The sequence below is a fragment of the Hemitrygon akajei genome, chromosome 1 (assembly GCF_048418815.1).
Source record: "Hemitrygon akajei chromosome 1, sHemAka1.3, whole genome shotgun sequence".
NCBI lineage: Eukaryota > Metazoa > Chordata > Chondrichthyes > Myliobatiformes > Dasyatidae > Hemitrygon > Hemitrygon akajei.
The window spans coordinates 206409506-206436477 of NC_133124.1; the positions used below are offsets into that span (position 1 = coordinate 206409506).

The window sequence follows — 26972 nt, forward strand, 5'->3', positions numbered from 1 at the left end:
GTTGTCTCAGACACTTACCCTGTACAAACAGATCAGTCCAACAAAGCAATTTTCAAGTTCAGGATGTGTAACACTATCAAATGATTGGACTAAAGATCCTATAGTGATTTGAAACACTAATCCAGGATGATACTCTGGAAGGACTGCAGAAGCAACTGAAACATTTCAAACCAGGCTTTGGTGAAAGAGCCCACCATCTTTTTCAGGTAAGCACAAGGTATCATAAACCCATCCCAAGAATAAGCAGCACTTCTGATACCCTATTCTTCCCCTATCAAGTATCAAAATTGTTCATTCATTTGCTATAGTGGCATTTGTTGCGTAGCAATTTGCTGCTTTGTTGCCTATGTAACAACTACTGCCTTGAGATTTTGTGCAGATAATATGCAGCCCATTACTTTATTCCATGTCATTCTGAACTACTCACTGTAATCTGCAGCCTGTAATTTCCCTTTAAGTAACATACTTTTGAACTGTTTTAATGAACTAGTGATTTCACTATCTTCTGAATGACTTGGTAGAGGTAACTCTCAGGCATGCAGGCATGACATTTTTAAACAGATGAGAGTACACCACCACTGCAGAAAGAGAGGGAGGACTCCAAGTCAGGCTAAAACACTGGAGTATGAAACTTCTCAACTTAGCCTTTTGTTGGCGTATGTACATTTGCAGGAGAACAAGATGATTATTGACTTTAGGATGAGGAAACTGGAAGTCCATAATCAATCCTCATTGGGGCATTAGAAGTGGAGAGGGACAGCAACCTTATATACCTCATTGTTATCATTTCAGAGGATGTGTCTTGTATCTAACACACAAGAGCCATTGCAAAGAAAGCACGACACGGGCTCTACTTTCCTAGAAGTTTGCAAAGACTTGAATGTCAACTAAAACTTTGACAAGCCTCTATAGATGGGTGGTGGACAGTATATTGACAGGCTGCAGCATTGCCTGATAAGGAAACAGCAAAACCCTTGAATGGAAAAGTCCACAAAATGTAGCAGATATAGCTCAGTTCATCATGGGTAAGGCACTCCCCACCATTGAGCATACCTGCAGAGCACTGTTGCAGGAAAGCAGTATCCATCATCAATGACCCCACGATTTGGGGCATGGTCTCTTCTTATTGCTGTTATCACCCTGATATAGGGTACGTCCTCAGAACTGACACCACCAGGTTCAGGAACAGTTATTACCCCTCATCCATTGGGCTTTTGAATCAGAGGGGTAACTTCCCTTGCCTCATTACTGAACTGTTCTCACAACCAATGCACTCACTTTCAAGGACTCTTCGTCGCATGTTCGATATTTATTGCTTATTTATTATTATAATCATTATTTTTTTCTTTTTTCTTTTGTGTATTTGCACAATTAGTTGCCTTTTGCACATTGGTTGTTTGTCCATCCTGTTGTCAGTCTTTCACTGAATTTATTATGTTTCTTGTCTTTACTGTGAATGCTTACAAGAAAATGAATCTCAAGGAATCTATAGCGACATACGTGCGCTTTAATACATTTACTTTGAACCTTGAAAATGGAAAGCACAAAGGTCAGACCACAGAATCAGCTATAGGGACGATGCTTAGTGGGAAATCATCTACACCAAAATTTGCGCTTGAACATTATAGTATTATTGATTTCCACTCTCTATCTTTCTTTAATCATACTGAGTTGATGTGCTTCAGCACCTGCTGGTAAACATATTGCATGAACAGCAGGCAAGGTCAGGATTGTGCTTAGATGCAGAACCTGCAGTTGAAGCGCTTGGGACACCCTGATGGGATTGTAACCGAATGGAGCAGATGCACGAAGAAAAACATTCCAGCAAAGGAACAAAGAATATGAGGTCCAACCAAGAAGGGGAACAATTGTCCAAGCTTAATGTCCAACTAAATGGAACATTTTAATCACAAACGAGAAAATCTGCAGATGCCGGAAATCCGAGCAACATACACAAAATGCTGGAGGAACTCAGCAGGCCAGACAGCATCTATGGAATAAAGTACAGTTTGTGGCGACCCAATTACTAGCACACTCGAACCGGCTGACAATTAGCCAGCATGCAGGCACAAAGGCTAGGTCCGGAACAAAGGCAGAAAGCCTGAGGCGGTGTCAGTTCGTGCCTCTCGAGGCATCCGGCGGGGGAGGGAGAGTTTAAAGCAAGACTGTGAAGTTGGAATAAACTTTGTCTTTGACTGCAGTTTACCGACTCCATGTCGTTATTTTAGCGCTGCGTGTAGCACACCGCTACAATTGGTGACCCCGACGGTCCAAACGTTTTTGGACCGGAGATGAATGACGCCGCATCTGTTCATGCGGTTTCCTTGAAACTGCCAAGCTTCTGGACACTACAACCTCACCTATGGTTTCAGCAAGCAGAAGCCCAATTCCACGTTCGGCAGATAACCTCAGAGGACACCCGTTACTACTACGTGGTGAGCTCCCTCGACCAGGACACAGCGGCCCAGATCGCGGAGTTCGTACAGTCTCCCCCGGCGGACGGCAAGTACACGGAATTCAAAGCCCTGCTCATAAGGACTTTCGGGCTCTCCCGCCGCGAGTGAGCTGCCTGTTTACTGCACCTGGATGGCTTGGGAGACAGGGCTCCATCAGCTTTAATGAATGAGATGTTGTCTCTGGCCGACGGACACACACCCTGCCTCATGTTTGAGCAGGCATTCCTGGAGCAGCTGCCCGAGGACATATGCCTGCTGCTGTCCGACGCGGATTTCAGCGACCCCCAGAAGGTGACAGCCCGGGTAAACTTGCTGTGGAACGCCAAGAAGGGGAGTGGGGCGTCCATCTCACTGATCACCCGGCCACGGTCCAGCAGCAAACCAGTCCAGGCCCGGCCGCAGAGCCCGCTAAACCCAGAGGCCAGGGTGTGGAGCCCAACGGGCAATGGTGTTTCTACCACCAGCAGTGGGGCGCAGAAGCCCGCCGTTGTCGCCCGCCCTGCCAGTTCCCGGGAAACGCCAGGGCCAGCCGTCGCTGATGGCTACGGCGGCTGGCCATCGGGATAGCCTCCTGTATGTGTGGGAGAGCAGGTCGGGACGCCGGTTTTTGGTCGACACCGGTGCCGAGATCAGTGTCTTACCTCCGACGAGTTACGACACCCGCAGCAGGGCGCCGGGTCCCCCCCTGCGGGCCGCGAACGGCAGCACATTAAGGACTTATGGCACCCGTCCGGTGCAGCTATGGTTCGGCTCCAGCCAGTTCACGTGGGACTTCACACTGGCCGCCGTAGCCCAACCGCTTCTGGGTGCGGATTTCTTGCGGGCTCACAGCCTACTGGTCGACCTGCCCAGGAAGACACTGGTTCACGCCGAGACCTTTCAGACGTTCTCCCTGGGTGCAGCCCAGTTGCCAGCCCCTCACCTCGGCTCCATCACGCTGTCCGACAACGACTTCACCAGGGTCCTGGCGGATTTCCCATCGGTTCTGGCACCGCAGTTTGCGGCAGCCATGCCCCGACACGGCATACTGCACCACATCCTGACCCAGGGACCACCCCTCCACGCCCGTGCTCGGCGGCTTCCCCTGGACAAGCTCTGACTGGCGAAGGAGGAGTTCAAGAGGATGGAGGAATTGGGGATCATCCAGCGGTCCGACAGCCCATGGGCCTCCCCCCTGCACATGGTGCCCAAAGCGACAGGGGGCTGGAGACCGTGCGGCGACTACCGCAGGCTGAACGAGGCTACAACACCGGACCGCTACCCTGTGTCGCACATTCAGTACTTTGCAGCAAACCTGCACGGCGCACGGATCTTCTCCAAGGTAGACCTCATCCGCGGATACCATCAAATCCTGATGCATCCGGACGACGTCCCCAAAACGGCTCTCATCACCCTGTTCGGCCTTTTTGAGTTCCTCCGCATGCCGTTCGGCCTGAAGAATGCCGCACAGACGTTCCAGCGGTTGATGGACGCGGTGGGACGCGACCTGGACTTCGCAGTCATCTATTTGGACGACATCCTCATTGCCAGCAGCAGTCGTCAGGAGCATCTGTCCCACCTCCGACAACTCTATGCCCGGCTGAATGACTACGGTCTAACAATCAACCTGGCCAAATGCCAGTTCGGGCTCAACACCATTGACTTCCTGGGCCACAGGATTACCACAGACGGGGCAACCCCTCTGCCCGCTAAGGTAGATGCGGTCCGCCATTTCCCCCGACCCACCACGATCAAAGGCCTTCAGGAATTCGTAGGTATGGTCAATTTCTACCACCGCTTCCTCCCTTCAGCTGCCCGGATTATGCGCCCCGTTCGCCTTGCTGTCCGGTCCGGGCAAGGACATTACCTGGGACGAGGAGTCCGCCGCCGCTTTCATTCAAACGAAGGATGCCTTGGCGAACGCCGCGATGCTAGTGCACCCCAGAATGGACGTCCCTACCGCCCTCACAGTGGACGCATCTAATACGGCAGTCGGTGGGGTACTGGAGCAGCTCATCGCGGGCCGCTGGCAACCCCTGGCGATTTTCAGCAAACACCTGCGGCCACCCGAGCTCAAATACAGTGCTTTCGACCGGGAGCTGTTGGCGCTATACCTGGCAATCCGGCATTTCAGGTACTTCTTAGAAGGCAGGCCCTTCACCGCGTTCACGGACCACAAACCGCTTACCTTTACATTCACAAAGGTGTCCGATCCCTGGTCGTCCCGCCAGCAGCGCCATCTGTCCTACATCTCTGAATACACGACGGACGTCCGGCACGTCTCGGGTAAGGACAATGTCATGGCGGATGCGCTCTCTCACCCTAACATTCACGCCCTTTCCCAAGGGGTAGACTTTGAGGCGCTGGCAGAGGCACAGCAGGCAGATGAGGAGATCCCGAGTTACAGGACTGCAGTCTCCGGTTTGCAGCTCCAGGACCTCCCCGTAGGCCCAGGTGAGAGGACCCTACTCTGTGACGTTGCCACCGGCCAGCCCCGTCCCGTCGTCTCGCCACCTTGGCGGCGACGTGTTTTCGACTCTATTCATAACTTGGCGCACCCCTCCATCCGCACTACCGTCCGGATGGTCTCCAGCAGGTTTGTTTGGCACGGACTCCGCAAGCAGATCCGTGAATGGGCCAGAACGTGCATGCACTGCCAGACGGCCAAGGTACAGTGACACACCAAGGCCCCGCCGCAGCAGTTCCACCCCACCCACCGGCGTTTCGACCACATTCATGTGGATATCGTGGGCTCCCTGCCAGTGTCGCGCAGAGCGTGGCACCTCCTGACTATCGTGGACCGGTTCACAAGATGGCCAGAGGTGGTCCCGCTCACCGACACCACCTCTGAATCTTGCGCCCGGGCACTGATCGCCACCTGGGTGTCCCGCTTTGGTGTACCGGCCCACATTACCTCCGACAGAGGCGCCCAGTTCACCTCCAGCCTGTGGTCAGCGATGGCCAGCCTGTTGGGGGCTCAGCTGCACCACATCACTGCCTACCACCCACAGTCGAATGGACTGGTGGAGCGTTTCCACCATCGCCTGAAGTCGGCTCTCATGGCCCGCCTACGAGGAGCTAACTGGGCGGACGAGCTTCCCTGGGTCCTACTCGGCATCCGCACGGCGCCCAAAGACGATCTGCACGCTTCGTCAGCCGAGTTGGTGTACGGCGCACCCCTGGTCGTTCCCGGGGAGTTCATACCAGCCCCAAGGGAGCGAGAGGAAGAACCTGCAGCAGTCCTGGGCAGACTACGCGAGAGGCTCGGTGCCCTGGCCCCCATACCCACTTCGCAGCATGGGCAGCACCCGACCTGCGTACCCAAAGACCTGCAGAACTGTAAGTTTGTGTTTGTACGACGGGGCGGGCATCGGCCACCGCTGCAACGGCCCTACGAGGGGCCGTTTACGGTGATCAGGAACAACGGGTCCACGTTCGAGCTGGACGTTGGGGGGAGAGAGGAGGTTTTCACGGTGGACCGACTCAAACTGGCCCATGTGGACTTGGCGCAACCGGTCGAGTTTCCGGCACCGCGGCGCAGAGGCCGACGTCCCAAACAGGGTCCGGCCCAGACTGTGGACATTGGGGGGGGGGGTGTATCGCCGGTTCTGGGGGGAGTTATGTGGCGACCCAATTACTAGCACACTCGAACCGACTGACAATTAGCCAGTGTGCAGGCACAAAGGCTAGGTCCGGAACAAAGGGAGAAAGCCTGAGGCGGTGTCAGTACGTGCCTCTCGAGGCATCCGGCGGGAGAGGGAGAGTTTAAAACAAGACTGTGAAGTTGGAATAAACTTTATCTTTGACTGCAGTTTACCGACTCCGTGTCGTTATTTTAGCGTTGCGTGTAGCACACCGCTACAAGTTGACGTTTCTGCCTGAAATGTCAACTGTACTTTTCTCCATTGATGGTGGCTGGCCTGCTGAGTTCCTATAGCATTTTGTGTGCTGCTGAGCATTTTAATCATAAGTTTGATCTCATGATGAGGAAAGACTTTTTTTTCTTTAAAAAAAGGGAAGTATTTCAGTACATCTTGTTAGTTATAGTTTCCATCTAATGCAACAGACCAATCTCAAAATTGGCCAGCTTGTTTTGGGGGCCCATCAAGAAGTCACACAAGTAGCTTTAAATATTTTACTTACAGTAAACAGAAATCAGTACTCAACTGGTCATAATCTGGTTTTCTTAACAAGGCAAAGAATAGATTCACAGCTAGACAAGCTCAGCAACAAAATATACCACAATATTAAAAAAAATCATTGTTTTTCCTCAAATTCAATGGCATTAAAAAGTAAAATGGGAGTTTTATTTATTTAGGGTTATTGTGCATCAAAACCACACGATTGTGTTGATCAAATTGCTGCAGTTTTGAGCATCTAAACAAAAGGGCAATATTGCCATAAGGTTTCAAACATCTACAGTTGAGGCACTGATTGCTTTAAAAGGCAAAAGCTTTCACACAATTCTGAAAGTATACCATTTTAAAATTTTTTGTTGAATGAACTTTAGAATAATCAAATATTGCATCTACCGAATAAATTATTTAAATGAAAAATGACTAGAAATTAGTGAAAGTTAAAAAATAGAAATCAGAAATAAACACAAAATGCTGCTAATACTCAGCAGTTCAGGCATCAATCTGCTGAAAGAGTTAACATTTCAGTTCTAATGAAGAGTCTCTGACCTCAAATGTTATTCTCCCCGCCCCCCACTTCTAGAGATGCTATCTGACCAGCTGAACTTTTACTGTATTTTCTACCTTTATTAGAGCAGAAAGGAGTCATGATTGTATCCAGCATATGGTCACTGTTCGGCATACAGTTCTGTAGGGAGCAATCAGGTGACAGGTAAAGAGATAGCAAGTGAATAGGGACCAAAAATAATATCAGAATACTTAAAAAAGTTAGGTAGCTGCAAAATGGGTTAGTGGTATTTGACATCCGATGTCAAAGGAAATCTAATATGGAAATCACAAATTGACTTTACAGCTGTGCCAAATAAAAATATTATGTTGAACGAAACCACGGAACATGCAAGGTAGAGTACATTTCAAGCAGTTCCAGGTAAAACACAAGGGAAATATCCTACTTTGAGTCAAACAAATATACAAAGCTTTTTAAAAAAAAGCTCATTTATAGTTTTGTCCAGTTTTAATTGAACTCATAGGCATTTAAACTACATTGTTGCACAAACTGCTCCAAGAAGACCACAACCTTGTCACGGTTTGGAGACTTGCGTGCCTCAGTGACCCAGAGAGCTATGTTGGCTGGAGTTAGGGTCTTATGCTTTGGCTCTTGGTAGGGTCATCCATAGCAAACAGGTCAAAGGGTAGAGGCCAGACTAAGAGTGGTCCACTAGACTGAGGTTTGAGGGTTCAGCTTAAGGCCAACAATCCTGACTGGCAAAACAGAACTTATGGAAACAACAATGAAGAATCTTTCTACATCTGACTGCACTGTGTCCCTGACTTACATGACTGACAGTAGTGAAAACCAAGAGAAAGCTACTGACATGAAGGAAGTCCTGACCACTGCCAGAGATGGAGAACCTCGATTGCTACCCTAAATGGCAGCAATGTAACGGGCAGTAAATAAATTGCACAAACTAAACCTTATGAGCTTTCAGAATGTTTAAGGAATTACTGCAGCTTATTAAATACCTCCACCAAGTATAAATCAAGAAATAACTGTTTCTTTACCGTCTCTTTTGAAGAAAGAGTAGGATGAACAAACTTCCTGTAAATCATACTGGCACCCTTCGTGTATGGGGATAAAAGCCAGACCACAAATGCAACTTTTATTTCATAGTAGAATGGAAACCTTCAGACAGAAAGGAATTAGTGAGCAAAAAAACTGAGTACATAATATTATATTTCGCGCAAAAGGCATGAATGGAAGATTGATCAGGATTCACCCAGAAGTTCTAATAACTAATTTTGGGTTAACACATACAATGTTAAATCTAAAATTCATCCCATTTACTGATAATCACACGGCAAAGCAGTCTTGCATTAATCTGTTATCTGATTTTTGGAAATCAGTGGGCTGTGACTTGCCTCATCCATTTTCCAAAGCTCCCTTTAAACCCAGAGCTCCTGTTCCTATGCTTCCTTTAAACATAGCAAAGATCCTTTTCCCACATTCCCTCAACTAGTTCATTGGAAAAGTTATACTATTAGTGTAGCACACCATCTTAAAGCAGTGAATTCAAGTTTGCTGAAGTTATCACCAGCAGTCTGGAAAGAAATCCAAAGGCTCGAGGGTGCAGATAATAGAAGAATTTCACTATAACAGGTTTTGAGCATTTGCAAATGCCAAGATATCAGAAGGGAAGAAATATATGAAAGTCTGCATAAGTCAGTTTATCAAAGAAATGCACAAGGCATCCTTCAGAACTGACACTGATAATTTTAGAAACAACACAGCATGCCACTAAAAGGCAGTAATCAGCCTCACATGAAGCAAAGTTAATTTGCATGTTACCTGTTCATTTGAATCTCTAAGGAATGAGTGCAACTCCTAGACTTGTCATAGGCACGAGAGGTTTAATCGCTTTCAAGTGCAAAATAGTATAAACATGGAGGGACTTCTTTTCCGTCTCCAAACTGCAGGGTTTGGACAGTTTCTCTATTATCACAACAAATTACCTTCCCTCACTGTTCTCCGTCATCTTCTTGCCAGACATAACTGTCTGTGATCTCCAAGCATTCATTCCTCAGTAAAATCACAATACAAAACATACACGCATCTTTTAAATCACCTCCTTCAATATGTTTGAGATGTTTTACAACTTACCAAGAAATAAATATGTCTGTGAAAGTTTCTACTGTTGTGAAGATTGCAAACACAATCCAGTACATCATCCATCGGACCTAGAGAGAAATCAAATGGTTATTGATTTATTAGAAACTCAGAATGAGAGAAAAACATACATTCTGTATCCAATTTACTGAAACAGGCTACTTTCCTGAAGCAAAAGAAAATAAAAAAAAACTGAGGTGGAGGGGGAAGAAAGGGAAATATTAGGTCAACTCCTGGTGAAGTACAAATTCTAATTTGCTGTGGGCAAGTCAATTGTACCAAACCTAAATGCAGGTGAAATATTTCTCCAAGAGCCAATACTAGAAAATAAAATTTGGGCCAAATATTAGAGGAATTATTAAAACAGCATCAAACTATCGTGCTTCCAGGTTTTGGTAAGTGGTACAGGGCAGTGTAGAATTGGTGATGAAGTAGTTTATGAGATAGCTTTAAAAGTTCCCAATCATTTCGTTTTCTTTTCTTGTATGCTTCAAGCAGCACATATTATGGTACAGCAGAAATTTAGTGATTTGTGCCAAACTTGAAAGCAACTTCAAAGTAAATACATATATGTCAACACATACAACCCTGAGATACAATTTCTTGCAGGTAATCACAGTAAATACAAGAAACACAATAGAATCAATGAAAGACTACACCAACAGGTCAGGCAGCCAATGTGCAAAATAAAAACACTGTGCAAATACCAAAAGAATAATAAATAAACAACAAATATCAATAACATGAGAGGAAAACACCATGTAAGTGAGCTCTGTTTAGTGGGAACAGTTCAGTGATGGGGTAAGTGAAGTTGAGTAAAGTTATCTCCTCTGGTTCAAGAGCATCATGGGTTGAGTGGTGATAACTGTTCCTGAACCTGGTGGTGTGGTTCCTGAAGCTCCTATATCTTCTTTCTGATGGCAGCAACAAGAGAACATGGACTGAATGGTGGATGGGAGCCCTTGATGATTAATGCTGCTTTCCTGCAACAGCACTCTGACTAGATGTGAGGAGGGCTTTACCAGTGTTGGACTGAGCAGTAAATCCTGGGCAGGATTCTCCATTGACACTGGTGTTTCCATATCAGTACATGATGCAACTATTCAATATACTCTTCAACTCACATCTTTAGAAGTTCATTAAGTTTTTACGTCACGCCAAATATTTGCAAACTTCTAAGAAAGTAGAGGCACTACCGTGCTTTCTTTGTAATGACACTTATGTGCTGGACTCTGGACAAATCCTCTGAAATGATAACACTGAGGAATTTTAAGGTTGCTGACCCTCTCCACCTCTGATCTTCTAATGAGGACTGGTTTATGGATCTTCCGTTTCCTCCTCCTGAAGCCAATAATCAGCTCCTTGGTCTTGCTGACATTGAGTGAGAGGTTGCTGTTATGGTACTACTCAGCCAGATTTTCAATCTCCCTCCTACATGTTGATTCGTCACCACCCTTAATTTGTCCAACCAGTGGGGTTGACAGCAAACTTAAATATGCCTTGAGGCTGTGCCTAGCCTCAGTCATAAGTATAAACCCAGTACAGAAGGGGATAAACACACAGCCTTATGGTGGTCCTGTGCTGATGGAGATTGTAGAGATGTTGCTCCCAATCTGAACTGACTAGGGTCTTCAAGCGAGGAAATCAAGGATTCAGTTACATGAGGTATTGAGGCCTAGGATTTGAAGCTTATTGGTTCATCTAGGGTTTCTGGTCAGGTAAGACTCTTGAATGATTTTGTGCTAAAAAAACTTGTCAATGACTGTTTTTATGAAGTCTATAAGAACCGGTGTGTATTCATTTAGATCCTCTGATGAGTTCCTGAATGGCCCAATCTACCAACTCAAAATAATCCTGTAGCCTCTTCTTAGCCTCCTGCAACCCACCTCTTTGTAGTTCTCATCTCTGCAGCCTTGCTCTTTAGCCTCTGCTTGTATTGGGTCGGAGGAGGACAACAAAGTGATATTTCTCAAAATATGGTCGAGACACCGAATGGTAGGTATTCTAAATTGTAGTATAAATAGTGGTCAAGTATGTTGGGATGTCTGCCCTGACAGGTGATATGTTGATGATAATTGGGCAGAGATTTCTTCAAGCAAGCTTGACTGAAGTCCCCAACTATGATTTGAAAAGTGTCAAGGTAGGCTGTTTTATGTTTGCTAACCACGACATTCTGAACATTGAGTGCTTCTTTAACATCTGCTTTTAGCAGTATGTAGGCTGTGGTCAAGACCAGGGAGAAGAACTCTCGTGGCAAGTAGAATAGTCATCACTTATTTGCAAATAGTCATCAGATGTTCTAGGTCAGGGAACAACAGTGTGACAAGACTGCTGAATTCCAGTACCACAAAGAGTTTATCATGAAACACAGACCTGCACCTTCTGCCTTCTCCAAATCAGCAGTCCGGTCTATCCTGTGTACTGAGAAACACAGTTGCAGCTATATAGGACCCTGGTCAGACCCCACTTGGGAGTACTGTGCTCAGTTCTGGTTGCCTCACTACAGGAAGGATGCGGAAGCCATAGAAAAGGTGCAGAGGAAATTTACAAGGATGTTGCCTGGATTGGGGAGCGTGCCTTATGAGAACAGGTTGAGTGAACTCGGCCTTTTCTCCTTGGAGCGACGGAGGATGAGGGGTGCCCTGATAGGGGTGTACAAGATGATGAGACGCATTGATTGTATGGATAGTCAGAGGTTTTTTGCAGGACTGAAATGGCTGCCACAAGATGACACAGGTTTAAGGTGCTGGGGAGTAGGTACAGAGGAGATGCCAGGGGTAAGTTTTTGTTTACTCAGAGTGGTGAGTGCGTGGAATGGACTGCTGGCAACGGTGGTGGAGGCGGATACGATAGGGTCTTTTAAGAAACTTTTGGATAGGTACATGGAGCTTAGAAAAATAGAGGCTTGTGGGTAAGCCTAGTAGTTTCTAAGGTTGGGACATGTTCGGCACAACTTTGTGGGCCGAAGGGCCTGCATTGTCTTGTAGGTTTTTTATGTTTCCAACCCTTCAAGTCTTACCCACATATCTGGCATATCCTGAGTGAGCTATGTTTCTGTGAAACACAGAACATAACAATTCCTCATTTCCTAACAATAAAGCAATCTTGCCCTTAGGTCCTCAATCTCATTTTTCAGTGTACATTTGCTAACAAGATGCTGGGTAGAGGAAGTTCAATCATTAGTGTTTCAACCTGGCTTTGAGTCCTGCCCCTCTCCCTCTTTTTCAGCCATGGTGATGTACCATCATCCGCTTAAAGGTGATGTATCTGCGCACTTGAGAAGCAAATCCACCAAATCCTTCAGAAGATCATGAAATTGCTAGTTCATTATGAAAGTTCAGTAGTACTTTGCTTAAAGGGAAATTACAGGTGAAAGAGTGCAGCGAGAGTGATTCAGAAGGATATTTAGAAGTTACGTAAATAGTCCGCAATACGTCATCATGATTCACCAGCACCACGTTTAACTGACCAATTCTTATTTCTAAAAGGATCCAAAGAGGTGATGCATTTGATACAATGCAATGAACAATAGTGCCCCAGGGAGCATGAAGAAAAAGAGAAATTTTGATGAACAGTAAATATCCAAAAAGGCAGCAGCAAAGCAGGATAAATTGGTTAAGAAGCCATATACCTGCATTCTAATGAAGACAAGGGCAGCGAGGTTATGCTATAACTTTATGCAACACTGGTTAGGCCATAAGTGGTGTATAGCTCTATTCATTAAACTTCAAAGGACATGACTGCAATGTAGCAGATGCAAAGGATGTTTACCAGGATGTTGTCTGCAATAGTATCTTTCAGTTATAAGGTGAGAATGAGCTTGTTTACTTTGGAGTAAAGGAGGCAATGAAGGGGAGGGGAAGTACCTCGTGAGACAGAGAGAAACAGATCAGTAGAATGTAGGAGATTTTTCCTATAGACCCCTCAGATATTGATAAGGCTCATTGGCATAAAAAAGGTTGGGAATCCCTGCTACGAGGATGGTTGGAATCTGCAGTGCACTGCCTAACTGCCCAAGGCATGATGGGGGCTGAGATTCTCACATTTAAATATCTAGACAAGCACTTGAATACTCAAGGCATAAAAGTGTTATGTGCTAGAAAAAGTGATCATAATGACAAGTACATGACAGCAAGCAAGTACACAGTGGGTTGAAGTGCCTGTCAGACTCAGAACTTTAATAAACATCTTAAACATTTGGTTAGAGGTGGCTGTAAAAGGAAAACACAGCTATCCAGTGTCAACTGCAGGGCAACTTCTAACCATCAGACTTTTTTTCCTGAGATGGCTTTGAATGAAGCCACTGACACAAACTCTGTAATCAGGGAGCATGGTAAGCATCACACACAAAATGCTGGTGGAACACAGCAGGCCAGGCAGCATCTATAAGGAGAAGCACTGTCGACATTTCAGGCCGAGATCCTTCGTCAGGACTAACTGAAAGGAAAGATAGCAAGAGATTTGAAAGTGGGAGGGGGAGGGGAAAATGCAAAATGATAGAAGACCAGAGGGGTTGGGGTGAAGCTGAGAGCCGGAAAGGTGATTGGCAAAACGGATACAGAGCTGGAGAAGGGAAAGGATCATGGGACGGGAGGCCTAGGGAGAAAGAAAGGGGGAGGGGAGCACCAGAGGGAGATGGAGAACAGGCAGAGTGATAGGCAAAAAGAGAGGGAAAAAAAAGGAGGGGGAAAAGAACTAAATACATCAGAGATGGGGTAAGAAGGGGAGGAGGGGCATTAACAGAAGTTAGAGAAGTCAGTGTTCATGCCATCAGGTTGGAGGCTACCCAGCCAATATACAAGGTGTTGTTCCTCCAACCTGAGTGTGGCTTCATCTTGATAGTAGAGGCTATCATGGATAGACATATCAGAATGGGAATGGGACGTGGAATTAAAATGTGTGGCCACTGGGAGATCCTGCTTTCTCTGGTGGACAGAGCGTAGGTGTTCAGTGAAACGGTCTCCCAGTATGCGTTGGGTGTCACCAATATATAAAAGCATAGTAAGCACTTTCCTTAAACCTATTGAGCATTATTCATACAGTTAATGTAACAAGTTCCAAAGGCAACACAAATGAGTGTCTACAGGTTAGCAACCCATATTTTGTATAAGGTAAGCTACGTTGCTTTTTCACCCTGTGCATAAGAGCTGGTCACACCTCCTTAACTGTTCAGCAAGCCAAAAATTGTAATCACCAAAAACCTACTCCAACTTTTGGTGCCAGGAAAATATGAATGGAAGCAACTTAGTCATCCAAATTAAATTGCACTATGTTGTAGCCACTAAAATTCAGAGACTCCAAAATGAAAGTTGGTAGTGAAAGTTTATTGATGACTAAGACACAAAGGAATCTTAAGCCTACAAACTGAAAAACAAGCCTGATTATATTTTCCAAATCTTTTGTTTTTGTGCATTTAATAAGGTTTTCCAACCAGACAGAATAGCAATGCAGTGTTTCCCTTGCATAGCCAATTCATTTAACTTGGGTGTGTTCAAGGTCACGTTCCCCACAGCTACTTCTGGCTTAATGAAATCTCCATTATGATAAGTGTCAACAAAAAAGGTTATAGGGTGCACTCAAGATGGAAGAGGTGTAGAAGAAATGTAAAAGGCTGAGATCAGAGTCCACAAGGGAGCATGACTGGATAATACCATTGGCAATAAGCCAGATGACCTCACTGCTATGAGACAATAACCAAAACTTACAAAAGCAGTGGATACAGCCCAGTCTGTCACACAAAACCACCCCCCCCCCCCAACTGAGCACATCTACAAAACACACTGCCACAACAACATCATCAAGGACCCCACCACCCAGGGCATGTTCACTTCTTGCTACTGTCATTAGGAAGGAGGTACAGGAGCCTTAGGTCCCACACCACCAGGCTCTTCACCCAACTGGCTCCTGAACTAGTGTAGATAACTTCACTCACCTCAACACTGAGCTCATTCCACAACCTACAACTCATGTCCCCAGTATTATTTATTATTATTACTTTTAACTTGTATCTGCATAGTTTGTCTGCTTTTTCACATTGGTTATTTGTCAGTCTTTGTACATTGGTTTTCTTTTATTCTATTGTATTTCTTTGTGAATGACTGCAAGGAAATGAATTTCAGTGTAATATACGGTGACATAGGCAGCATGTATTTTGATAATAAATTTACTTTGAACTTTGAAGTAGTGCACATAGTTTGTGTTTAACTTATTCACTCACCTTATTTCTTGTGGGGGGGAGACAATGCTTAGATTAGAAAGTTTCTGTAGTTGTAACCCTTAGATGGAGGGATTCAGCAATTAAAATAAGGCATGATGTTGGAAGTTGGAATGCAGCATACATTTTCTGGATAGGCAATGCTTTTATTCAAACTACCGTAGATTCCGGATTTTAAGCCGCTACTTTTTTCCCACATTTTGAACAGCTTTGAACTTTGCGGCCAATAATCCGATGCGGCTAATGCAAGGTTTTTTTCATGCCGCCTCGTAAACATTTTGCCTCGTAACAGTAGACCAATAAAATTGATGAGTAGTTCACAGAGGTCCAATGAAATTGTACGATAAATCAAGCGCACTTTCACAATTAAATTATTGTAAATCAGTCATTTGTACTCACCCTCATCAACATGGAAAACACTCGAAGCATTGTGCTACCTACCCTCTTAGTTTAAACTATATTTGTTTTCTGTACTACATCGCGGGATGCTATGACGACACACCCGGTTTCGCGGCGTCTTGTGGGAAAATGCCGTTTGCGATGAAACGGAAAGGAGGGGGTCGAGCGGCGGAGCGGCTTTGGATCTGAGCGAAATCTGCTTTTAAATGCCGTTTGCGATGAAACGGAAAGGAGGGGGGGAGCGGATTCCGCGAGCGGCTTTGGATCTGAGCGAAATCTGCTTTTAAGTTAAAGGTATCAATAACTTTTCCTGGTAGGCTGCAGTATATATATTTTTTACCAGTCGTTAGGAGATATTGGAATGTTGTTCAGTAAAGAAGTATACGCAACGTATATTTAAAAGTAGCCGCGTACGGGCACGGTTCGAAAAAAAGCATTTGCAATATGTATTTGTTTTTGTTACCATATGGATTTAATTAAAAGTTAAAAAAATCCTCACGTGTAATATCTTTCTGTGTAAATATCTCATATTACAACGTGGGACACCTGCGGCCGAAAATCCGGTGCGGCCTTTACATTTAAAAAAATGATTTTATTTCTAAAATTAGTGCCAGCGGCTAAAAATCAGGTGCGCTCTGTAGTCCGGAATCTACGGTACTTTGTTTGGCTGAGTAATTAACCATTAACCAGTTTCCCCATGCTCAGATGCTGGTGGATCAACTCAGAGTAAACAAAACTCTTAACAGCCAAAAAAAATCACCAGAGCTTCCTGTGGATTTGAATTCTTTTCAAGTCACTTGAGAGGGGATGCTGAATGTATACAACCTCCACTCATTTTATCTTATAACTTCTGCAACTACTTTAGTATGTTATTAAGACACAGACCATAATTGATAACAAAATATCCTTCAAGCCGCTTTAACAATGGGATTGATGATTCAGATAATAGCTGACAATTCCTCAGTTATTGAAAGTGGAGCAAAAGATTCCTTCTGCACCTTATGGTAAGCCGAATTGTAAACTATTGCACACTGAACGTCACTGGCAATTATTATCTTCACTGTACTATTGCTGCAAACAATGTGACTTCAACAAATGTCAGGTGAAGTACACAGTAAAAAAAAACTGGATGACAGCAATAAATTTGCAGCACACATACCCATTTTAAATTGAATTATAATTCACCATCTTTTGGTGTCCACTGTGTTTCAACTCAGGGGTAATTATGTGCTCAAACCTGCGGATATGGATCTTTCACATGCAGCAGTCTTCAACGGTACAACTTCTGAATACAAATAAATAGTGCCCATTAATTTGACAGCAATTTGAGCAGATGCTGGAAGCACTGATCATGCCAGAAATTTTTTTTCACTTGTTTCTTCATGTGAATTTAGTGATAATAATCATTTATTTATTTTAAGAATAAATGAAGTTACAAGATTGAAGAGTTACATTGGTTCACTTTGGATTTGATAAGATAAATAGGTGGGGGAGGGGAAGAGGAAGGAGAAAGGGAAAGGAATGGATAAGGCCATTTGATGTATTTTAGGAAAGGGATGCATTTTTACCAAGGGGAATAGCTTCAGCCTTCAGTTGATCATCAGTCAAGATTAGCATGTAAATGGAATAAGAAGAACTGAGGAACTTGGAATTGTGGTTAAAAATGGCAGGCTGGGGGTTGATAGAATTAAGATTTAATTAGGCTGAAAACATAAGGCCTCTTTTACATATTTTCCAAAAGGCTATCCAAGACTAAACTCATATTAATTTAGAGTATGCTCCAACAGTAATTCCATACCTTGGCTTAAAATGGTTACTTTGAATCATTTTAAGTAATACATTTCAACCAGACTGGTAACAACATCATCATATTCTCGAGTTGTTATATAACTAATTGTAATGACTTAAAAGCTAAATCATTATCATGGGATCCATAGAATATGAACAGCCACATGGAATCTGGTTACATTCAACCCATTGTCATTATAATCCTTCAAGTAACACATGTTAATTCAGCTAGGAGTGTTGCAGAATTTTATTATGGGACATTGAGCAGGAGTTTAAATGGTCAGGTGACTTTTCATAGATGACACTATTGTACTATTTACCAAGCTGTTGTCTGAACTTAAAAGATTGACGGTTGACCTGTTAGAAGCATACAAGATCTTAAGGATCATAGGTTGGGAGTACAGTCTTTTTCCCAGGTAAGAGGTGCTAAATACAAGATGGCATAGGTTTAAGACCAGGGGTGAGAGATTTAAAAGGAACATCAGGGACAGCTTCTTCACACAAAAGTTGGTGTACATCAGCAATGTTACCGTCTAAATAAGCACATGATAGGAAAGGTTTAGAGGGCAATGGGCCAAATGCTGGCAGATGGGACTAGCTCACTGGGGAAGGACAGATTGGACCAAAGTCTCTATGGCTGACTTCTGGCCATCTGTAACCACAAGGGGTTTAAGCAGCAAGGTTAGACAGCAATGACAAGTAGAGCTTACTTACATATTCCTTCACATTTTTGGTCTTGACGGCTTTATAAGATGCGTATGCAGGATACAAAGTACCAAACGCAAGCCTGCTTCCAATATAAAAAAGTAAAATTTAAGTAGTGCTACTTAAGTAAGGAACAATATAACAAAGTAGGAAATTATCAACCTCTTACACTAAATGGTTGGAATCTAATGTTAAAACAGCAATATGAATTTACAAAGGGAAATTAATGTCCAATTGGGGTTCTCTAGGAATGTAACATGTTTAGTAGATAAGTGGGACTGGTGAATGTAAATGCATTTTGAAGTTCCATATAATTTTGATTAGGCCCTATACAGGAGGTTAGTTAATATATAGATCTCATGGAGTGGGGGAATGTATTGACATGTATTGCAAAAAGAGGAATGAATGGACTCTACTCAATTTGGTGGTATGGATTTGTGGGGCACACAGTGACCAGTCAATCAAAATATAAAAAGGGTTGGGAACCACTGATCTATAGTAACTGGGCCAAGGAGATCAAATGACATAGTTGTAAGTTTGGTAACTAAATTAAATTAGATGAGTACAGTCGGCCCTCCTTATCCGCAGGGTATTGGTTCCGGGAACCCCGCGGATACCAAAAAACGCAGATGCTCAAGACCCTTATATAAAATGGCGTAGTATTTGCATATAACCTACGCACATCCTCCCATATACTTCAAGTCATCTCTAGATTACTTATAATACCTAGTACAATGCAAATACTATGTAAATAGTTGTTATACTCTATTGTTTAGGGAATAATGACAAGAAAAAAAGAAGTCAGTACATGTTCAGTATAAACGCAACCATTGTAGCTCTTCAGGGAACGCTGCTGCGATCCCGATTCTCCCGTGATCTTTAAGTTCTGAGGCTGTAGCGTTTTACATAGCTAGCCAGCCATCCCTTACTAGCTTTAAATTCCTTCCTCTCGCTCACAACACAAGTAGCGAACGAACGAAATGCGAGGCGAACAATGCTCAAACAACGAGTAATACTTTTAATCATTTCTAGTTTACAGTACTTATAATACCCAATACAATGGAAATGCTATGTAAATAGTTGTTAGGGAATAAGGATGCTTTGGAGGAGGCTCAATAATACTAAAGTCAGGATCTGAGAAGGCTGAGGGCTGAGGACCTCTTCGGCCAGCGACACGCCACTTTTCAAAAGATCTAAGATTTCTACTTCCTTGGCGAGAGAGAGCACTTTACACTCCCTCTTAGCCTTTGAGGAATTGCTTTGACCACTTAGTTGCTTTTTAGGAGCCATTTTTTCACAGAAACAAAGTAGCAACCGAACAAAATGCGAGGCGAACAATGCTCAAAAAATAAGTGCTGGGGAGAGAATTTCTGGGTTTTCTGATCTGTGATTGGTTGAATCGGCGCACGTGGCACCTGCGGATACAAATGGGCTTCAATATGGACATGTTGATTGAGAAGGCGAGTACATAATAAATGGAAAATAATAGGGAAAATGTGCATTAATGGATAACCTCACATGACAGGAAAGCAGATTTTTTGTTAAATGGTGAGAGATTGGTCAAGTGCCAAGAGACAAATGTACTCACACAGAAGTCACTGAAAGTCAACCTGCAGATACAGCTAGTGATAAGTAGGGCAAATAATAGAGAATGGTTTATTAGGAGCATACCTGATTACAGAAGGAAACATTATATTTACAGGGGCCTTGGTGAAATCACACTCAAAGCAGAATTTCAGTCACCTTATAAAAGAAACTCAGTTGCCATACAAGTGCTGTGAAGGTTCACTAAGCTGATTTCAGAGATGGCAGGTTTGCCAAATGAGAAGCAGAGGACACGGGGCCTGCATTCTTAAGAGTCAAGGGATGTCTTCAATATTGAAATTCCCAGGGGCTTGACAAACAGGATTTTTCCAAGATGGGGCACAATTTGAGAATTAAATGTAGAGAGACAGAGGAATCTTTGGGACTTTTTTCCATCCAAGACTGCAGTCAAAAAAGAGTGTATTCATTTGAAACAGGTTAATAGATTTTTGTGCAATAATGGTAATCAATGAATATGGTGACAGTACTGGAAATGGCACTGAAGTAAAAAAAAGTCATGATTTTGATGAATAGCAAAACAGTCACCGATCCTCAAATTAAGAACACAGCATCATAATGAATAGTCCCTACCAGATGCTTAAAACACTGCTTGTCTATTATCAGATGGAAACACATCACCCTTATTTGAATATAGTAAATATAAACAAATTGAGCTCTGCCACAGAAAAGGGGTAGATGTGTAATTAGATACAATTGTAAATCTGGACTTAAAAAAATAAGATCACCTGAATCTTGTCATTTTAAAGCATATCATCAGATTAACCCTTAACCAACTTTTTATATTGGAAAATCAACTCCTCAAAAGGCTCTTTGTCAACAAGTGGTTGTAGAAAAACAGGTCTGGTGTAAGGTACTTAAAAGTTTCTGGTATTAAACAGGTTTGAGTAAATGTTTATTTAAAGGGCACATTTGTAGTCTCAGAATTCTGCACTCCTAACAAAATGTCAAACACAGTGACAAGTAGTTCATCACTGCGCTGCATGGATGCAAAAACTGACAGCATTAAGAAAACAAACTCAGTCAAACAACTGCTTAGCTTGGCTTATGTAAACCAGTTTGCTTTCTTGTGGTTTGCTGTCAGAGTTCCTATTCCCTATTTTGGGACGATAATTTCTTCATTCAGCTATATATCACCCGCACCCCCCCCCCCCCGTAAAACTTGGTGCAGGAAACTTTAAGGCCTGGAAAATTCTGTTAGATCCAACTTGCCCCTTAAAAAAAACACTTCATACCAACTCAAACATTACACAGCTCAATTCCAACTGTTAAAAATAACAACAGTTGCAATTCCTCATGCTCAGAAGCTTTTGGGTTTCTTTAAGTAGTAAAACCCACAAGCATGGAACAGCCAACAAAATATGCCAAAGCGTTGAAATAGGCATGCCCAATTCACTTTGACAGCCACCTGAAGGAAACCAGGAAAATTAACTGCGGATCAACTAAACTACTGATAGGAGAGCTCAAGATTCAGTTAAAATGGCATAAAATCAGGTCTACAAGCTTCAGTTTATACTTTTTTTTGGTTTTGTTCACTATTTCCATCAAAACCAATCTAGGAATATGGCAACAAAAGAGCAAAAGTGGATCTCTCACCGTCTCTGTGGGCCCCTGTTTCAATCTCACCATGATGAGCAACCCCAGATACCTGCCTACAAGCAGACAACTGTAAACTGATAAAAACGTTTTACATTACAAATCATTTTAAAGCAATCTGCTTTGTAGAATGCAATGACAAATTCAAGAGCCCCGTCACTTCTGTGCTGCCCACTAGCTCACAAATCTCCCTCACACTTAAATGTGCATATGGTTTTATATTACTATATTTCTACACTATTCTTGGTTGGTGCGACTGTAATGAAACCCAATTTCCCTCAGAATCTATAAAGTATGTCTGTCTGTTTCTCTGGTTTCTCCATACCACACAACCCCACCACCACAGGTTCTAGTAATTTAGCTTGTCCAGTTGACCTCTTTCCTAGACTTCAACCTGATCCCATATAAACCAAATTGTTTGCACTATTAGCAAGTTATCTAGTCTTCTGATGTTGTTCCTTCCTTTTCAATCAGTTATCACTCCACTCTTCCAATCAAGATAAAAATCTCTCGATTCCTGCAGCTTTGCAAGGACCCACTCCCATTCCTTCTTTCCAAACTCATGAATGAATAGTTGCACCCTAGCTTTGTCATAATTCCATGTTTGGAACTTCAGTTAGGATTGCTTCAGTTTAAGCTATCCATCGTGATAGAATAAAAGTTCAGTTTTGTTTGTATTTTAATTTGCACTTTGGTAGGCTATCCACATTGGATGGGAATGATATACTCAGCCACTGGTTAATCACTCAGAATTGAGAGCAGCTTACTTCAACAATGTGAAGACTAGTTAATGCTCAAATTTATTGTCATCTGACTGTACATATATACAAATCAAATAAAACATACATGATGCACCCACAAAACATACATTACACACAGCACATTAAAAACATTGCCACGAGTAAATAATTAAAATATAATGCAAAGTGCATGTAGTGTGTAAACAGCTGGTGTCTTAATGACAAGACCTTAGTGGTGGCAGGGTATTTATTAGACTCACAGGCTGTGAAGAAGTTGTTACATGGTCTGGGTGTCCTGAACCTGAAGCTTTTCTACTCCCTTCTTGATGGTAAGTGGTCAAAGAGAACATGGGATAGGTGATAGGCATCCTGAACAATACTTTGGACCCTTCACATACAACTCTACAGAGGGTGGGGAAGGTGACAGAACAGATGGACACCCTGCTGACCCTCTTGGCAGGTTTGTATAAGATCTTGTGGTCTGATGCCTTGCAGCTTCCATAGCACACAATGATGCAGCCCAAAATGGCAATGACTGAAAATACCATCCCTTCATTCAAAAATCTGAGGTGCAAAGAGATTTGGGTGTCCTCATGCAAGATTCCCTAAAGGTCAAATTGCAGGTGGAATTGGTGATGAAAAAGACAAATGCAATGCTAGCGTTCATTTCAAGAGGATTAGAAGATAAAAGCAAGGATGTAATGCTGAGGCCTACCTAGGAGGATTGTGAAAAGTTTTGGGCCCTTTATTCAAGAAAAGATGTGCTGACACTGGAGAGGGTTCAGAGGAGGCTCATGAGAATGATTCTGGGATGAAAAGCTTATCATATGAGCAGTGAGTAAAGGTTTTAAGCCTGTACTCACTGGAATTTACAAGAATGGTGTGGAGAGGGGAAATCTCATTGAAATCTATTGAATGTTGAAAGGCCCAGATAGGAAACATCCTCTCTACATCCACTCTTTAGTAGGGAAGTCTAGGACCAGAATGCACAACCTCAAACAGAGGGACATCCATTTAGAAAAGAGATTGGATGAATTTCTTTAGCCAGAAGGTGGCAAACCTGTGGAATTCGTTGCCACAGGTGGCTGTAGATGCCAGGTCACTGGGTGCATTTAAGGTGGAAGTTTGATAGGTTCTTGATTAGTCAGGGCGTGAAAGGTTATGGGGAGAAGACGAGAAGGGGGTTGAATGAAAAATGGGTCAGCCATGATGAAATGATGGAGCAGACTCAATGGCTGAATGGACTAATTCTGCTCCTGTGCCTTTATGGTCTTATTCCAATTAAAAATATCCAATAAAATGGGTACTTTTGCATACGAATTACCATACATTTTGATAGGGTACAGCCTTGACCCAGTGGAACTATGCCCAAAACAAGTGAGTCTGCCTCCAAAGAAAAATTCACACGCAGATCATACACACATTGGATTCTGTCATATTAACCACATAAATACATAACTTGCCTACACACCCACTTTCAACAGCACACTGTTCCAAAATATCCCTTAATTAGTCTCCTCTCCCTTTGGCCTCAAACCCCTTTTCTCAGAAGAATGAATTCCACAAAGAAATTCTACCTTAAGGTAGACTAATTAGCACATTGTTCATGCTGAGGATTTGCAAGGATCAATAAAAATCAAGAAAGCTGTGTAAGCTATAAATCTGAAAAAAAAAGTAGAAAGTGCTGAAACACTCAACAGGTCAAGCACCATATGTGAAAGGAGAAAGAGTTAATGTCACATGTCAATGACCCTTTATGAGACGGTTCCAGCATTTTCGATTTTTACTTAAGAACACATCTACAGTATTCAGGCCCAAGATTACTGCAAATATGGATGACTTGTTGACTAGATAACCATCAATATTTTTTCCCAGTAAAAGGATAAATATCACTCAAATTTTAATCATTGTATTACAGATTGCAGCTCAACAAACTATTCCTTCAACAATCAAACTCAAGCTTGTAGTAATTTGCAAAAGTATTGCAAACCCATTAAAAAATGGATGCTACCTGACCTGCTCACAAAACAGCTCACAGCCTACAAACATCAGGGTACAGACTGAATGCTATCCACAAATTAAGGTTTTCTGCATGCAGTAAGATTTTTAAATTACTATCTGTGGGCACAGAAATGGGATTGTGCAGATATACAACAGGTAATTGTTTAACATACAAATAACTTGAATATTGTTTGCCAACATAATCAAAGCCATCACTGTAATTGGTAATGGAATATTGGAAGTGGATTGTTATGTCATGCATTTAGTTTTTGCTTGAAGCAAAAGAAAACCAACTTTGATATAGAGGGGACTGCCTTGAATTAGTCTGTTAAGCAATATAACAGTAAGTGATTATGATACACTTAATGTACGATAAGCTTAACATAAACTAGGAAAATGTTTAAGAACACCACAGCAGTAATGCACAAGAGAAAATAACATTGTATCAATTCTTTCTCCCCACTCTAATATCACAAAATGTGTGATGTAATCCAATTTCTCTCTTCTGAAAGAGCTCAGAATTAAGGAATAGCTGCATAACTATTACAGTTATGGTACAGCGGAGTTAAGAAGTCGTTAGAGACCGGCTTCTTCGAGCTCATCAGTGAAACGGCTTAATTTCTCCTCTTTAATGTCTTTTTCTTCCTTTTCAGGCTGGATGGGGTTCTGTTGGAGTCTGTGACCTACAGCTGCACTCAAACTGTGGTTCTTTACACCCATGGCTCCCGCTCCAGAGCTTGTTAACCAGCTGCTTTCGATATCTCTAGGATGTGGTCTGGAAGACGCGTTATTTCAGAGTGAGGCCCTGTGACCACATCAATTCCATATCGCTGTTGCCAACTGCAGCGTTGTGGGAGAATGGAACATCATTGCGACAGTGGATGAGGCTGTTGGAGACCTCTGTACTCAGGCAATCACTCTCTCACTCTCAATGGTGAGGATGAGTTTGCTGCCGATTTTTGAGTTGGAGAAACATAGAAACAGAGAAAACCTACAGCACAATGCAGGCCCTTCTGCCCACAATGATGTGTTGAACATGTCCTTACCGTAGAAATGACTAAGGTTACCCACAGGCCTCTATTTTTCTAAGCTCCAAGTAACTATCCAAAAGTCTCTTAAAAGACCCTATCGTACCCGCATCCACTGCCGTTACCAGCAGCCCATTCCACGCACTCTCCACTCTGAGTAAAAAAAAAACTTACCCCTGACATCTCCTCTGTACCTACTCCCCAGCACCTTAAACCTGTGTCCTCTTTTGACAACCATTTCAGCCCTGGGAAAAAGCCTTTCCATACAACACACTATCCACACAATCAATGCCTCTCATCATCTTGTATACTTCTATCAGGTCACCTCTCATCCTCCATCGCTCCAAGGAGAAAAGGCCGAGTTCACTCAACCTGTTTTCATAAGGCATGCTCCCCAATCCAGGCAACATCCTTGTAAATCTCCTCTGCACCCTTTCTATGGAGAAACTGGGAATAAAAGTGATGCTGCAGACTGTAACTTTGTAATCAGTGAACTGGTTTGTTTTATTGGTCTCCACTCTTGCTATGAAAGGGGGCACCTTTCTGGCCCTTGTCAGTGGCCTGTCGAATTTGCTAGGTGAACAATAGCTTTTGTTGGACTTCAAATCATGGGTGGGTGGTGGGCGCTGACACTTGCAGTTGAAATAAGTTGGGTGGGGAGCAGAGGTTTCTCTTTGAAGTTCTTGCTATTGCTTGCTTGGTGGGTGGTGGGCGCTGACACTTGCTGTTGAAATAAGTGAAGTGAGCAGAGCGTTGATGTTTTGCTGCTGCTGCTTGCGGGAAGGGGAGGGGTGCTTTGGGGGTTCTAACATTTCTCTGTCATTCATTTTTTGGGTTTCTCATCTTTGTGGTGAACTGCAAAGAGTGAAAATTTCAGATTGAACACATGTATACATTCTTATATTAAACTGAACTATTGAACTATAACTGTTCACCAATATCTCAATCAAGTGAATCATGTACAGCATGCCTGACTGTACAAGCCATCACTGCCAAATTTGGTTTCATTCTCAATGGATATTCAAATTAGAAACCAAATTACTGCAGCATGCTAACACTCTGTTTCAGTCATCACAGGCAATTACTACATCTCAGGCACAGCTCAAAAGATGTTTTCTAGAAATTGAGTGAGATTTTATTGCATTGAAACAAAATTATTTGAGATCCTTATTCCAGCTCCTATGCATAAAATGCTGGAGATACTGAGTAAGCCAGGAAGCATTTGTGGAAAGAGACCCAGAGTTAATGGTTGAGATCCAAAACCATTTGTCACTCTGGATCTTGGTTTTTAAATTAATTTACGTAAAGCCACAGTGAGTTGATTGTTATCCAGTATCATACAGAGTTCTGAATGCTGCATTAAGTTGAAGCTAGAACTTTAATCACACACGTTTCAACTATTGAGAGGACTTAATTGTTGACAACACAGACTTTGATTCCCATCCCCAATAAAACCTTCAACAAACTGAACTAAATAAAAGTGGTGAGGCCAATTAAAAAGACTACCAGAATGAGTTTAATGTGCCTATCTTACCCCTCAAGGAAAAAAGACTGTCCAGATAGCAAATTAATGCTAACTTGCAGCTGCTGCACTTTTTAATCCATCTGCATACAAACAACTGGAATAATAACTCGAATAGCAGAATCACAGCACACACACACA

The 26972-nt window shown here is 43.0% G+C and overlaps 1 protein-coding gene and 1 long non-coding RNA gene across 5 annotated transcripts in view; one reads left to right on the forward strand and one right to left on the reverse strand.

The window, feature by feature from the left end:
- Nucleotides 1–26972, reverse strand: part of LOC140734810 (receptor expression-enhancing protein 1-like) — a 61431-nt gene that overhangs the window by 19187 nt on the left and 15272 nt on the right. For 3 of the 4 annotated variants that reach the window (XM_073059368.1, XM_073059387.1, XM_073059378.1), the window contains exons 2-4: nt 18352–18424; nt 9231–9307; nt 8135–8255 (exon numbers count right to left, since the gene is read on the reverse strand). In XM_073059368.1, the coding sequence (XP_072915469.1) occupies nt 8135–8255; nt 9231–9307; nt 18352–18424 (271 nt within the window). The remainder of the gene's footprint in view (nt 1–8134; nt 8256–9230; nt 9308–18351; nt 18425–26972) is intronic. The other variant, XM_073059396.1, reaches the window with a different exon arrangement.
- Nucleotides 96–25787, forward strand: LOC140734828 (uncharacterized). Its single transcript, XR_012100625.1, has 2 exons — nt 96–206; nt 24935–25787. It is a non-coding gene; the product is annotated as an uncharacterized lncRNA (long non-coding RNA).